Consider the following 15,430-nt stretch of genomic DNA (forward strand, 5'->3'; position numbering starts at 1 on the left):
TGACCCCTGGCTCACCATCTTTATTTATTTTTTTATTTTCAAGGTAAAAAAGAGCATCTTTCAATTTTTTATTAAGCTCGAACAATTGGTAAATAATTTCTTATTAGGTCGAGCTGTTATGTAGTACCACCCACTATCGTTTAGGTGCTTTTTAAAACAAAGAACTCTTAAATAGAAGGAGAGAGGGAAATATGTTTAAATGTTGACAAAGAACAATGAAGGTAACTATGTATCGTATAGAGTTAGGAGTAAGCTAAGTGATAGTCAAATTTTAAAAATTAAAATTTAAAAAAAATAAAGGATGAAGTGAAAACCTTAAACCAATCACAAAGAAATCCCAATACACATAGAGTCAATATGGTTTAGTCTATCAATGACCCGATTTGAGGAGTTTGACATTATTATATTATATCCCTCTCTGAAAAAAAAGAAAGTCATAACCAAAGCATGAAAGTGATGAACTAAATACATGTTAGGACAGTTTTTAGGATTAGGGATCACGTCGGGCTCACAAATAGTATACATAAGGACCTCTACCAATTCATCCTGCTATACAATATTCCTCTTTTGGCCATCGTTTTCCTTAATGAAGGTACTTTCTTTTTTTGTTTCTCCTCAGAACCATTCTCGTCAGAATCTTTACAACCAAAAGATTTTGACTCCTAAGCAGAACAATGATTTTGAGGTTGAATTGTGGCTGAAAATAACTCAACTCAAAGCGAAGAAGGATAAAATGAAGAAGGATGAGGTGGATACCCTTCAAGAGATGAAAAAATCTCAACAAGAATTAACTGGGGTAGAATGAAAGTGATGACGGGAGCATCGATAGAGGAAAAAGCAGAGGTAAAAAAAAAATTAATGAGACTGAACCCCAGAAAAAAAAATAATCAAGGATGAATAAAGGTTGGCTATAAAAGATGGACTAACTTGAAAGATGGAAAAAGGTGGTGGATTTTGTAGGTTGAAGTCAATTTAAGTATATAACTCTTCCGTGTTCAGAACCTATTTTTTTCTTACCCAAGCATTATTTTCATCTTATTATTGCCCTTCTTTGGACATCAGATTGAATCAGTAGGCCATCTTCTCATAATAATGGCCCTCGATAATTGGTGGAATCAAATTGTCATTTGGCTGCCTATGTTGACCTCTTTTAGGTTCCAGCCGGTAACTATCGACCTCCCCAAAACTCAAACTAAAAGATGTGGTTAAAAATACATATCGAATAAGGTGTGATAAAACTTTAAAAGCTGAAAAGTTTTTAAAATCGAAAAGTTCATATCGGATTGAGAGCAAAAAAAGCAAAAAGGTAAAAAACTGAAGCTTTAATGGTTTCTTATATAGACGTACTACAGATCAAATGAACAATACATGCTGTATTACGTGTCAAAACAAAGGTGAGAATACATTTTTTCGTCTTCCCCTTTAAATTTTCTTATTCAGAACACCTCTTTCCTCATATAATGTTATCAGACTGACCTTACTGGACGAACTTAAAGAGGATCGACTAAACCAGACGACTCTTTAGGGAAAACTGAGAACCCGATTCACCATTAGATTTCAAAGTAAATGTTCAAATCTAAGCTTTTGAAATGAAATACAAGTTTTACGATGATTAGACGAACTCCAACACTAACCTTAAATCATTTTGAATAATTATCACATTGGTAACTTTTAAGCTGGCTATACACTAAACCTAAGATATATGCACAAGTTCAGACAACTACAAGGTCAAACCACGGCTCAAGGCTAGCTATCCCCTAAAACCGACCTCTTTTTAAAATATCGGTTTCGAAAAATCGAACTTCTAAGTCATCTTATTTTGTCAATTTGCCCTACATTAAGGGCGTCGATAATACATTTAGCAATTTGATACTTAGATTGTTTTATGGACAGGTAAAATGTTAAGGATATTTAATGATAAAAAAAGTATAATGGTTTTTTCCCTCTTAGAATCCTTCAACAAATAACCAGCAATATTTTTATCATCAATGATAACTAATATATTAGATTGATTTAACATATTTAATACCATATCAACTTGACATTATTTTTATTATCCCCTAATAATCTTTTACAACTTATTTATAAATATGAAAATCTAAGAACAATTAAAACAGATTCATTCAACTCATTGTTTCTCATTTCTACTTCATTTTCGATCTCACTCTTTTTTATTTACTCATCGGAGTGAAATGCAAAGAACATATCATACTTTTATCTTTAATCGTCTTTTTCATTTTTTCTTTTTAAGAATACCCGGCTCAGCATAAACAGTAAATGTTCTAAGTTAATCCACAATTTAATTTGACAATGGGACACGTCATCTCAGGCCCACGTGTTTCGCAAAAGCATCTCCCACATTGTTAGTAACGCCACCTCACCATTTCACCGAACCAGTTTTACCCGAAACCTCCGACTAGATACAAACCAACCAAACCAAACGCACCAATCTTTCAAAGAATTCCATAGAAAGTGGTCAGTCAGGTCCACACCCACTCGCTTCAATTATAAGTTGTAGTTCGCACTGCGGATGGCATCTTCACCTTTTCATTTCTCCACTCCACTTCGCACTCTCTTCTCATCTGCGTCACATCGAAGATTACCTTGCATTCCTATCCAGGCCTCGCTATTCCGGCAGCCCCTTACGCATAAGACGCTTGCCATCTCGACCGGGATTAGAGGTGTTCCGGGTTCCGGGAGATTTTGTTGGAGAGCCAAGGCGTCGATGGCGGGGACCGCAACTGAGAAAGGGAAAGGAAAGGTGGAGGTTTTTGATTCCGAGGAGGATCTGTCGGTATCCCTCGCTAAATACACCGCCGATCTAGCTGATAAGTTCTCCAAAGAGAAAGGCACTTTTACTGTCGTTTTGTCTGGTGGTTCTCTCATCAAGTCTCTCAGGTCTTTAATTGCCCTTCCCTTTTTCACTTAATTTTTACCATTTCCTTTTTTTGTCCCTTATTTTCTCAAATGAATTGGCTCCGTCACTAAATATTACAAAATTTTGTGCCTTTTCTGGTTACTTCCCTCTCTTCTTTTGTATGTAAAGAAAGTTTTTAGGTTTCGAATTAATATTTGCATGGTTTCTGATAATTGATGATGTGGGAAATTGAACTTTCAGGAAACTGGTGGAATCCCCATATATTGATTCGGTGGATTGGTCAACCTGGCGGGTTTTCTGGGTGGATGAAAGGGTTGTTCCTAAGAATCATGTTGAGAGTAACTATAAGCTAGCTTTTGATGGATTTCTCTCAAAGGTATAATCAAAGAAAATTTGTGTTTCTAGTTTATTGTTTCTCACTGCTGAAATGATGATGAATCTGTTGTGGGTTAATTGTTACTAAATTACGGTAAATATGATGGATATGAAAAGGTTTTTAGTCGTAAAAGTTTGGGCTGAGTACGTAGGCGTTTGAGTGAGCTGGAGTTGCTCTGCTTGTAATGTGCTTGCCTGTTGTTGTAGTGTGCTTTTATCTGCGGCAGGTTTTCCTGCTTTTCTTGGATAATAAAATTCACTTCATTATCCAAAAAAAAAGAAAGGTTTTTAGTCTTTGATTGCTAACATGGCATTGGTTTTTTTTGCTAATTTGCTATTTTTGGAGCTCACATGTAATATCATATCATTTGTAAAGTAAAGTGAGCAATCCAATATGGATTGTATGTCCAAACTCCAAACATACTGCTTGGTGCCATGCAAGTGAGGATATATTTGATTCTCTTCTGGTTTTTACCTTAGGAGGACGAAAGTTAATGTTTAAAATGCATTGTAGTTTTCCCAACCTGATAATGATCAATATTTTGACTGCTATCAAGTAACCATTTTTATGTTGCACCATAATTCAGCCTTCACTTGGTACTTGGTAGGTAAATTCTTTTGGTCTGTGCAAGATGAAATTATTGTCATTAGTAATTAGCCAAGTTATCTTCCAGTGCAGGTTCTATGGTGGTGTTAGGATTTTCCAATTTCCCAAGGCATTCAAGTTAAGCGTGTATTTTCTCTCCTGCAGGTAACAATTCTTCCCGGAAATGTCTATGCCATCAATGATGCACTGCCTGCTGAAGGTGCAGCTGATGACTATGAGACCTGTCTTAGGCATTTGGTTGAGAGTGGCGTGATTAGTGTCTCACCCGCTACTGGACTTCCAAAGTTTGATCTCATGCTTCTGGGAATGGGACCAGATGGACATGTGGCTTCTCTCTTTCCAGGCCACCCTCTGGTCAAGGAGAACGAAAAGTGGGTTACCTTCATTAAGGACTCACCAAAACCTCCCCCAGAGAGAATTACCTTCACTTTTCCTGTTATCAACTCATCTGCTTATATCGCACTGGTGGTGTGTGGTGCTGGTAAAGCTGGTCCTGTGCATGCTGCATTAGGAAATAGTCAAAATTCCGATATTTTGCCTGTTCAGATGGTTTCACCGGAAGGTGAGTTGGTGTGGTTTTTGGACAAAGATGCAGCTTCAAAGCTGTAAGTTGTGTCTATAGTTTATCCGAGTTGCTTCTCAGGATATACTTGATTGTGTTAATTTGAGCTATGTCGTCTGACCAGTGGATGTGCTACTGGAGTTTGTATCCCTGATAGTTACGGGACTAGCAAGCATTTTCTTTCACGTGATGGAAAAAATGCGATCTTAATAAATTGTAGTTCATTGTAATCATCCTGTGTTAATTATCTAGAATTCGGTGACAGCATATTCGTGAATCGCATTAAGTTCATACTAATCATCCAGATTACTAACTCCTGAATACTAAATTCCATGATTGTATCCGAGTTTCCTCAAGTGGGGATAATTTTCTTTTGAGCAGCTGGATCAGGATTGAAAAATGAAACGCAACAAAGCAGTCCGAATGGGCTTACTGTGCAAGTCTGTGGTTTTTTCCAGAATTAATTGGCCTTGGTACAGTTTTATGACCAGACAGACAAGCAACGAATCAAAACCTCTGTTGGGAAATCGTCAATGCTACAAAATAAAAAAGGAACAACCGATAAAGATTTCCACTTAATTCTTGTGTTCCTCTTCTTTACTTTAAACATCAATCTAAAGTAACAGAATATGTGCTTTTGTGTGGACAATTTAAGTTCATCTTTGATGGGGTGGAATCAGGAAAGGATTATGCTTCATTGATTCTGCAGTGCCGTAGTCAGCAAATGTAAATTATTCTTATCCATAAAGAAGAGGTAAGAAATTTGGATGCCGATTGCTGCCTCAAGCACATGACTGAAAATTTAGGAATGCCTTCCTTCTGACTGAAAATTTCTGTACTTGAATGATGGTATTGGCATGGGGTTCGGTATCTTACCCTTGCAAATTAAATTTGCTTGGGGATTCCATACTTTCATCTGAGTCCTCAAAACTTGGCTTGGCTTGGCTTTGAAGCAATGGATGCTCAGCCCAAAAGGATAATCCATTTTAAAAAACAGAAACCTGTCCTTGTGTTCATGGTATCAAACTTCAATACATAGCTGCGAAGCCAAGTCATCCCGGGACAAAAAAAAATCTCTTTCCTCAAGAAACTAAAGGTTCCCTTTGGCAGAAGAGCGATAGGAGTCCCTTATATCTCGTGGTGACTGCGTTTTATGACAGGACTCTCCCGTCAAAACGCAACCTAAATACGGGAATTAAAATTTAGATTTCAGTCACTCTCGGATGTTGGTCATAAAAGAGATCAGGTCAAATGGAAACAACTGATCATTAAATTGTTGTAAAAGAAAACCGGGCATGCTATTTTGTAATGTTCAAGTAACCCACTCATGGGGGTACCTAATCTACTTACATACAAAATCAGATCTGTTAAGCCTTAAAATGTAAGTAGAAAAAATTGATCATAACTACCAAGTGGAAGAAGTCAAAGTTGTAATCACATAAATCAGGTCGTTAAGACTTTGATGATCACACCTTCATGAACAAGCCAATTCGACAATCATGAATGCTCATAGAATACTTCCGAATATCCAAAATTTCAATGATATATTTGATTTAGACATAATAAGAAACATACGGAATTTTTAAATAAAATCGTTAGTTCGTGTATCATCTTTAAGAAGAGATATTCATATAAAACGGTTTTCTCTCTTTCTCTCCCGTTGTGGTCCTTAACTTGTTTTTTCTATATAAAACTTGCAAGGTTGCAATAACCAGTAGCTTTGACATGTCCCACCCTTGCTGCTGGTCCTAATGTTTTCAGGCTCTCCTGTCCCCACAGAGTTCTCTAATGTTTGAACCATTCTGCTTGATGAATCAAAAGAATTTTTTTTTTTCTTTTCTTTTATCATGTGATTGACACCCACAATTAGGACAAAATCATGATCAATGTCTAAATCAATCTGATTTTAGACTAAATTTGACCAATTTGTTATTGTGAAAAGGCTTTTGCTTTCTGGACACAAAAGAGAATTCCAATGAGAAGCAACCAGTTTTGACTTTAGTCAATATTATCATCTCTCCATTTGTAGGGAAAAAAAAAATTGAGCATGCTTCAACAATTTCAGAATTTCTTGAGAAAGTGGAACTGTTAAACTGTTTAAAAGATGATTACCCACAGTCTAACTTGAATTCTAAGCAAAAAAAATTCAATCAAATCAAGCTTACCCAGCACTTAATTTGTTGGACGGTTGTTTAAAATTTGTATGCAAAGTATACAAAAAAATTAACTCCGGTATTTGTAATATGTAATTTAGTCTTGAATTATATTATTTATAATGATTTAGGATTTATAAAAAATTCGTCAAATATTTTGTATTATCGATTAATATTTTTAGTTAAAATATTAACATGATATACTGACCATTAAAAATGTACTATATATCATGATATTGGTTTTTTTTTTTCACATAAGTTTATCGTTAATAAAATTAATGTGTGAATCAAAATATTTTGATAAAAATAAAATTTGAATACCTCTAAATTTATTTTATAAATATTAAATCATAAAATATATATGATTTAGAGTTTAAGGTTATGTTGGGTGTATGATAAAATATGATGATAATTATTTTATATTATATTTAATTTATATTTAAAAATAATAATAAAATTATAAAAAAGATTAATCATTCTTTTAATATAGGATAATTCAATTTTCTCTAAACAAAAAAAAAAATTTAATTTATGAGATTGATCTTATATATATATCTCATTATATATTTAAAAATTATATTAATTACTTAAATTATATAAAATTTAAAAAAATTTTGACTAATAAATAAAATTATTATATTCTAATAATTACAAATATTAAATATAAAATAAAATAATATTATTTAATTTAATCTTATTTATAATATTATTTTTCATATTTTTTCGTAATCTTATATGCAAATATATTCTTAATCAAATATTATCCTATTGAAAAAGCAGAGCCAACAAATCATCCACTCATGACTCTAGAAAGAGAAAATATCACTGGATGTTGGTGACTTGCATAGTAAACAATCCAAGCATTAAAATGGTGAATGTCTCTTTCGGATTTGCCAAATCTCAAAATGCTAGGACATGAGCTTCAAATGAGACCTTATCTAAATAAATTTTTAATTTATATCTAAATAAATTATTAACATAAATCAATTTTGTTAAATAAAAATTTATTTAAATACAAATTAAAAAATAAAAGGTTATTTAGATATAATAAAAATATAAAAATTTATTTTAAAAAATAAAATAATTCAAAATTTTTTAAAAATATTTTAGTTTAAATATTACTAGTTCTAAAATAAATTGAGACCTAATTTTGTCAATTACTCACATGTGTACACACATGGTTGTGAACAATTAAAAAGAATGAAATTTGAATTAGGTAAAGCACTCTTTAGTCGTTTGTGATTGAGAGAGGTTGTGAAAGATCTACCATTTTCAATTGAAATTATTTAAATGAAATTTACGTAATTTTTATTAAAAATTATAATAAAAAATTTAAAGACAGATTGTAAAATTTTGTTACGAAATAATGATAAAATTTAGAAAAAAAAATCAGTATATAAATAGCACATAATTAATTTATGTTTATTAGACAATTAAATTTTTAATAAAAAAAGAATTAAGTAAGGAAGAGGCGAATAAGTATGGATTGATTGTTAGCCATGGAATCTGTTTCAATTACAGTATTTTGAAAAATAAAGGTTAGTAGAAACTCAAAAAAGAAAAAAAAAAAAAAAAAGGGGGGGTGGGGAGGTGGGGGGACAAAGGCCTAACTGCAGAAAAGCAAAGGTAAAAAAGAAAAAGAAAAAAAGCGTAGGCGTAGAATCAATCTGCGATCTTTCAATATGAGAAGTCTTTCTGTGTAGTAGAGCGGATCCGTAGAGTCTAGAGAGAGACAAAAATAAAAGGCTTGCTTTGGCGGTTGATTGGGCAAAACCAAAGAGAGAGAGAGGGAGAGAAGGACGAGGAAATCCGGAGAAAGAGGGGAAGAAGAAGAAGAAGAAGTTAAAGGAAAAGGAAGGGGCAGCAGCTGGGGCATTTCAGTTTAGGGTTGCTCCACCTCAAAACTTTTCATGGTCACCTCAGGCAACGACAGCCCTACCGGAATCCACCGCTTTGGCGGCGGCGGATTCGGGTCGGCTGTGGCGATGCCGCCCTCCAAAACTGTCGTCGCCGTCACCGCCCTCGCCGGCTTTGCTCTCTTCGCTGCCATTTTCTACACCACCACTAGGTAAAAAAATCGAAAAAAAAAAAAACTGATCGATCATTCAATGCTAATAGATAAAGAAATCTCCGAAAACCCTAGTAACGTTACGTAGTGTGAGAGTAGTTGATAAAAACCAAATTCTAATAGATGAGAGCTCTTAGACGAAGTCAGACTTCGTCTTCTTCTCCAAACTCACCCTCATCATCTTCGTCTTCGTCTTCGTCATCGTCGTGGATTCATTTGCGTTCGGTTCTTTTCGTTGTTACTTCTTCTTCACCGGCTTCTTGTTCTTCCTCTGATCGGTGAGTCCTCTTCCTCTTCCCCTAAAACACCTACTCATTTTCAGTAATCTCTTGTTAGATTTTCGATTCAGATCCCGATCTCCGCTCTGAAATTTTTTTTTTAAAGTTCAAAACTACTCCTTTGCTTCGCTTCTTCATCTTTGCTTATGCTTAGACTCTTTCTACTTCCTTTTAAACTTTTCTTTTGGTTATTAGGGTTTCTGCTTCTTCTTTCTTAGAATTTTCAACCGTTATTGCTCCATTCTTTGCTTGTTTATGTCAAATTTTAATTTTTACTTTACTGATTTGTTGGATCTGTATTAATGCGCCTTAGCAATTTTTTTCTTATTTCTTTTTTTTTCGTTGACTGAATCCGCTTTTAGATTGTTTCAATCTGCTAGAATATTAGTCACAATTACGTTGATAGACTTTTAAAGTTGCAATCTTTGAATATTAACACTCACAATCAAATGAAACAGAGATTTTGAAAAAAAAAATATGATGTGAAATCTGATTCTTTTTCTCCCTGTTTTTTAATCAACTGATGGAAGTTATCAATTTTTAAAGTTGGAATACTAGAGGGAAGTATATTCTGAAGAAGTGTCCATTTTTCTCTTCTCTCCAAGACGAATCTTGACTTCCAACTGCTAATCTTGTTTTTACAGTTTAGAAGTTTGAAACTTTTGGGGATTGATTATTCTGATCATCGATAATCGATGCTTACTTGAAGCTCTTTTTTAAAAGGTTTATCTGAGAGGTATATGTGTTACTTATGATTCATATACTGGTGCTGGTGCAATAGTTTATATTTAAGCCATATTCCACAATTCGGTTGACCCCCTAAGCAAAGTAGAATTGAAATACGAATCTTATCTTTCTGGTGGATCTTCATAGGTTTAAGGCTTTTCTCTTTGCTCATGAGATTGGTGTCAGGTGTAAGCTTGATGAGGGAGGATTAGACTGCCTAGTCTGAAACAACCCAACCTCCTTTTTTGGCAAACTTAATGATGATTTTTCTTTCCTTGAACCTCATTATACGAAAGGCAGAAAGGGATGACTTAGTTTGTAAATTGGTTCTCTTGAGTGTTAGTTTATAAATTGGTTCTCTTGAGTGTTGATTTAGGTGCTAGGATATTTGCTGTTGGAATTTTGTTTTTCACCTACCCCTCTATGTTTATAAATCACATACCCTTTATGTTAATAAATCACATATTCTTCTCCTATTATCATTAGCTTCTCATTATCAATTTGTAAATTTGATCTATTTTTTATTCAGTGGTCGACTCAAATCACCCTGGTCTCGCTGGAGAAAGAAACATGCCCTTTCACCTCAACAGTGGAGAAGTTTATTTACAGCTGATGGTAGACTCCGTGATGGTGGAGTCAAGTTCTTGAAGAAAGTTCGTAGTACAGTAAGTTACTGCTGCAACTAATCTGTACATTTTCTCTTTTGTTTGTTTCCTTGTAATTGGAATGCTTAATATTGTACTCTTATGATGTAGGGTGTTGATCCAAGTATTAGGGCAGAGGTCTGGCCCTTCCTCCTCGGAGTGTAAGTATGCTGAATCTGTGTTAAAATTGTTGCTATTGTTGTTCTTTTACCCCCTCAAGCCAAGCATCAAGAGAAGTTTCTACTTATCCATGTAATAACGGTTTGCTGGGGCATGTGTCCATTGAACATTTTAGCTACTCTGAAACCATGGGTTTCCCATCTCATATCATGAAATTTTTTCTTTTCTTTTGCAACAGCTATAACTTAAACAGTTCCAAAGAAGAAAGAGATGCTGTTAGAACTCAGAAAAGGTAAACTTTACATTCTTTTCCCCACATTTTATAATTTATTACTTCTTTTAGCTATATAAGTTGATTGCTACTGATCTCTTTGGTTTGTTTCATCACCTTTTCTCTATCTGTTGATGCAGGAAGGAATATGAAAAACTCCGCAGAGATTGCCGCCGGCTCCTAAAACACAGCACAGGGAGTTTTAAGTTTACTGAAATAGGTGGAACTTGTCAAAACGGAGAAAGTGGGAGTCTTCTTCAGGACACAGACACATCTAGCTCCCAAGATGTGGTTAGTGCCAGAGAATCTCTCTCTAGTGAGGAAAGGAGCCAGGATGCTAGGGACTCAGACCAACCATCCAGTACATTGTTGGAAGGAGACGATAGTTCAAGAAGAATAACGAATGCTGATGTGTCACTGAACAGTGAGTCATCAGACTCTGACTCTTCAGAAGACCTTGAAGTGATTCAGGGTTCCCCCTCTTTAGAAGGCAGGGTGGTGAATGATCCTGACTTGTCTTCAAAAAGGAATGTTTCTCCCTCAAGCACTGAAGGACTGTCAAAACTACGTGCAACTGAAGATTTTTCCACCTGGCAGCGGATCATACGCCTAGATGCTGTGCGTGCCAATGCTGAATGGATGCCATATTCTGCTTCTCAGGCTGCAGTATCAGACACAAGGGCTCGCCATTCAGCTGAGGCTGTTGGGTTAAAGGATTATGATCACCTGGATCCCTGCAGAATTTTCCATGCTGCTCGTTTGGTTGCTATCCTCGAAGCTTATGCACTTCATGACCCCGAAATTGGCTACTGTCAGGGCATGAGTGATCTCCTTTCTCCAATTATTACAGTCATGCCAGAGGATTACGAGGCTTTCTGGTGTTTTGTAGGTTTCATGAAGAAAGCTCGACATAATTTTAGGCTTGATGAGGTGGGGATCAGAAGGCAACTTAATAATGTTTCCAAGATAATCAAATGCAAAGACTCTCACCTCTACAGGCATTTGGAGAAGCTCCAGGCTGAGGATTGCTTTTTTGTTTATAGGATGGTGGTGGTATTGTTTAGGAGGGAATTGACATTTGAACAGACAATTTGCCTTTGGGAGGTAATGTGGGCAGATCAGGCAGCCATTAGAGCGGGGATTGGGAAGTCTGCCTGGAGCAGGATAAGACAGCAGGCACCCCCAACAGATGATTTATTGCTTTATGCAATTGCAGCGTCAGTGTTGCAGAGGAGGAAATTGATCATAGAGAAGTATAGCAGCATGGATGAGATTTTAAGGGAGTGCAATAGTATGGCTGGTCAACTTGATGTATGGAAACTCCTAAATGATGCGCATGACTTGGTGGTAACTCTTCATGACAAGATAGGGTCGTCCTTTTGATCAATTACCACATTTTGTCCACTAATTTTATGTGCTCAGTTCTTTCTTGAACCTGGTTGTGTAGGTATTTCAAGTCTCCTTTTCGATGCACTGCTTGAAATGCTGTCTGTGCTGAGTTGTATTTACTTATTTTGTCACTGCTCACTCTCAAGGCTAAGTAGGTAGTGGCAATAGTTGAAAAATGCTTAGTTAGGCTTGATTTGAATGCGTGGTGAGAGGGCTCCCACCGAACCGGGGTTTGTGTTTTATGACTGGATCTTTAGAGGGCTCCAACAATGCAATCCAAATGAAGCCTCAGTAGATAAATCTGCATTCCACTGCTCCATATTATAGCACCACTTTTGTGTTACGGCAGATAGGCAGAGTCCAAAATTCCAATCAATGTACAATATTGCGGGAGAAATATTAGGGAATTTATCATGTGATTCCATCATGGCTTTTTTTGGTATACCTTACGTTTCTAGCATCATCTTGCACGGACTGGCTTTGAAAGATCGGACACTGTCGAGCTCTTGGCATTGTGCTTTTATATAAAGGTCTTGCCCTTTGTATCGTATATTTGGATTTAGATCAGGCTAAGGCTAGGAGTGGAGCGTCCGGCTTGGTTCTGGTAGTGTAGACTGGAGAGTTAAGCTGGAAATTCGAGTTGAAGTTGTCTTCAAATCTCGTTGTTATTTGACAAGATATTGGATTGTAGCTTCCACTTTTTCATGATTTTATCCAATATGAAAGGGAGGGGGAGAAGGGGATGAAGCAGCCAAGCTTAAAATCCATTATTAAGACCATTATAGCAGGATTCACGCTATCCGTTGTGATACATCTCCACCCTTATAACAGGGTTAAAGTGCTCTTTGGCAGCCCTTACAATGGTAGAACTCGTGTGTTAAATCTTCAAAATTAGTTTGAAGAGGTAGAGGAGAAAGGCAATATATTGCCATTCCAGATGGGGAACAAAAACAATTAAAGACAAAGGAATAAAAACATGTTCCTGCTTATTAATTCCAACAAAATTAAACATCGTCTTGTCTCGCCGCTAGCATAAATTGGGGGGGGGGGGGGTTGTTCGATGAGCATAGTCTTCGACAATGGACCATAATATGAACCAGTATTCAATTTGACGCACAAACATTGAATGGAAATTAAACAAAAGATAACAACTGTCCTTTTCTACTAACTGATGAAACCACCAATTCACTCATCAAAACTGCTAAACTCCTGTGTAGCAATAAGCTACTCTTTCTTGGTGTAGTGACGTAATGCAATAGCCAATCCCAGAATCAAGAGGGGTACGAGAAATTGTAGGATCTTAAAAACAAACTCAGGGGTCTTATCGGGATTGTAAGGCGTTTGCTGCGGTGGAATGTAGGTGCGCTTAGCAGGAACAGTTTTTGAATCAATCTCGCCTATGTAGTATTTTCCCATCATTTCTCTCGCATCATCACTGTGGCCCACATCTTCAAAATCATTTGTGGCATCCTTCCCTGAAAAAAATTGCGGAAAATACCATCATCTTACTACCAAATTCAGGCTTGATTCAGTAAAAGTAATTAAAGAACTAAATATAAAGAATATTGTAGAAATTTACCGGTTGCTGACAGCAAAACCTCATCGCCTCCAGGATGATCATCCATGAACGGAGTTACATCATACACCTATATAGAGGAAAATCTCAATTATACCCAATATCATAATACAAAATTTAACTCCAAATATCTTGCTCTTGTCATATTTTTAGCAACTTTTAAGCATCGAAAAAGATACATATACGTTAATATCATTGTTTAATATGCTGCAAAAAGTTGAACTGTGTTTGACCGAAATTGAAATTTTCATCTAGTCAATTACAGGTAAGTACTGTACTCATCAGTTTCCAGCTGAGGCTGCAGACATATACGATGATAGATGAGAGCAGATGTTGCCACATACGCTAAGTAAACTACCGGAGTTAATTCACCAAAAAGATTTTAACGTTTTCATTTGTATATTTATGTGATTAAATCATATCACTATCATTTAGTCATCTAATTCAAACTTCAAAAAGTACTACTATTTTCCCCAAGGAATTTTTTTTCAACTGATAATGGGAGTTCTGCCAGTTGAAAACTTCCAATCTATCTGACCAACACAACCATATTAGTGGCATCAAAAGTTGCAGAAACAAACACTAAACTTAAGATATTCATTCATATACTAACCCAATTACTTAAAAGGTAAAAGGTCAAGCTTCACCTACCATGGATATAATCAAGTCAGATCTTTAATTCTCTACCCTTCCATCAAAAAAAAAAAAAATCCCCCTTCCTCTTCCCCATTCCTCTTTTGTTTTCTTTTTCTTTTTGCTGTTCCTAGGTCCGTTATTTTGATTTTCTATTAACGAAAAGCAATTAAACAATCCTTAATAGAAAGACTGAAAGAAAGAGAAAGATCTGACCTTCCCAGAAATAATCAGCCAGCAATCCTTGGTTTTGTTGTGCTTTGCAACCTCATCGAAAGTGTGAATCTTTGAATCTGAAGCCATTATTCACCACTGCAAATCAAAGATAACACCAAAATTTAAAAACCCAACACCAATTACAAGCTTAAAGCCTTAACGTTCAAAGCTAAGAGAGATCTGAAGTACCCAGATATGTAAAATCAAAAGTCCAAAAGCCTTCAAATGTGTAATTAAAAAGGATAAAAAAGAAAGAGAAAGAGAAAGAGAATTTAGGATGGAACGAAGAGAGGAATCCAATTGACTTACGAAGGCTTTGAGATTTTCGAAAGATTTGGCTTTCTTTCCTTAAGTAGTCTTTGTTTTTTTAGTCAAAGAGACGGAAAGTGGCAGCTCAATCAAATGTGTTGGTGTCCCATTGCCAAAACGTCCATGTAACTGTCAAAATTTACGGAGCTAACCTCGGACGGGGTGTTGTAGAACGAGGGCAGTTATGTCTCTTCAAGAATTAGTGCTATAGTTTACTTTTCAATTTCGTCCTATTCTCCCACTGAATTTGTGTGCTGTTTCATCTCCGTCCTCAATTCTTTCATTCGCCGGAAAAATAAAAAATAATAAAGAAAAAAAAAAAAAAGAGAAGAAAAGGATTCTTCTTTAATTTCAACTTTCAATTTCAGTAGTCGTTATTACTGAATTTTACATAAATGTGACTTCATGTTTTTGACCATTCGAAATTTAGGTTTTTTTTTTTTTTGATAAATTGTCAATGCGACCATAAGCTACTTAAAATTTGTATATAAATAATTTTTCTATGATTATTATGCGGTAAAATAAAACTTCACCAATTTAAAAACTGGCATGTGTCATTTTCTTTATGTTACTATCTGAGGTAATGCATGATGAAGCCATGCCCTTAGGTCCCCCATATGCACGA

The 15,430-nt window shown here is 35.6% G+C and overlaps 3 protein-coding genes across 5 annotated transcripts; 2 read left to right on the forward strand and 1 right to left on the reverse strand.

Annotated features, from left to right (window-relative positions):
• Window positions 1-2,390: 2,390 nt before the first annotated feature.
• On the forward strand, window positions 2,391-4,652 carry LOC111308896 (putative 6-phosphogluconolactonase 4, chloroplastic). The gene is made up of 3 exons (XM_022907575.2): window positions 2,391-2,898; window positions 3,119-3,254; window positions 4,005-4,652. The coding sequence occupies exons 1-3, from the start codon at window positions 2,531-2,533 to the stop codon at window positions 4,467-4,469; spliced, it is 969 nt and encodes a 322-aa protein (XP_022763310.2). The 5' UTR covers window positions 2,391-2,530; the 3' UTR covers window positions 4,470-4,652.
• Window positions 4,653-8,233: 3,581 nt separating this feature from the next.
• On the forward strand, window positions 8,234-12,779 carry LOC111308910 (rab GTPase-activating protein 22-like). 2 transcript variants are annotated; one of them, XM_022907606.2, is made up of 5 exons: window positions 8,234-8,921; window positions 10,177-10,312; window positions 10,403-10,452; window positions 10,650-10,703; window positions 10,823-12,779. In XM_022907606.2, exons 1-5 carry the CDS (start codon window positions 8,767-8,769, stop codon window positions 12,063-12,065), a joined length of 1,638 nt encoding a protein of 545 aa, XP_022763341.2. In that variant the 5' UTR covers window positions 8,234-8,766; the 3' UTR covers window positions 12,066-12,779. The 2 variants fall into 2 exon arrangements, with proteins under 2 accessions (XP_022763341.2, XP_022763333.2); XM_022907598.2 differs by having other exon boundaries at window positions 8,234-8,643.
• A 246-nt stretch (window positions 12,780-13,025) lies between these two features.
• Window positions 13,026-14,946, reverse strand: LOC149516747 (cytochrome b5-like). 2 transcript variants are annotated; one of them, XM_089765674.1, is made up of 4 exons: window positions 14,806-14,946; window positions 14,497-14,592; window positions 13,651-13,717; window positions 13,026-13,546 (listed from the first exon to the last, which is right to left on the reverse strand). In XM_089765674.1, exons 2-4 carry the CDS (start codon window positions 14,581-14,583, stop codon window positions 13,296-13,298), a joined length of 405 nt encoding a protein of 134 aa, XP_089621800.1. In that variant the 5' UTR covers window positions 14,584-14,592; window positions 14,806-14,946; the 3' UTR covers window positions 13,026-13,295. The 2 variants fall into 2 exon arrangements, with proteins under 2 accessions (XP_089621800.1, XP_089621799.1); XM_089765673.1 differs by having other exon boundaries at window positions 14,686-14,892.
• Window positions 14,947-15,430: the final 484 nt, after the last annotated feature.

Source organism: Durio zibethinus, chromosome 9 (genome assembly GCF_047325235.1).
Source record: "Durio zibethinus cultivar Kanyao isolate XHJ-2024 chromosome 9, ASM4732523v1, whole genome shotgun sequence".
Taxonomy (NCBI): Eukaryota; Viridiplantae; Streptophyta; class Magnoliopsida; order Malvales; family Malvaceae; genus Durio; species Durio zibethinus.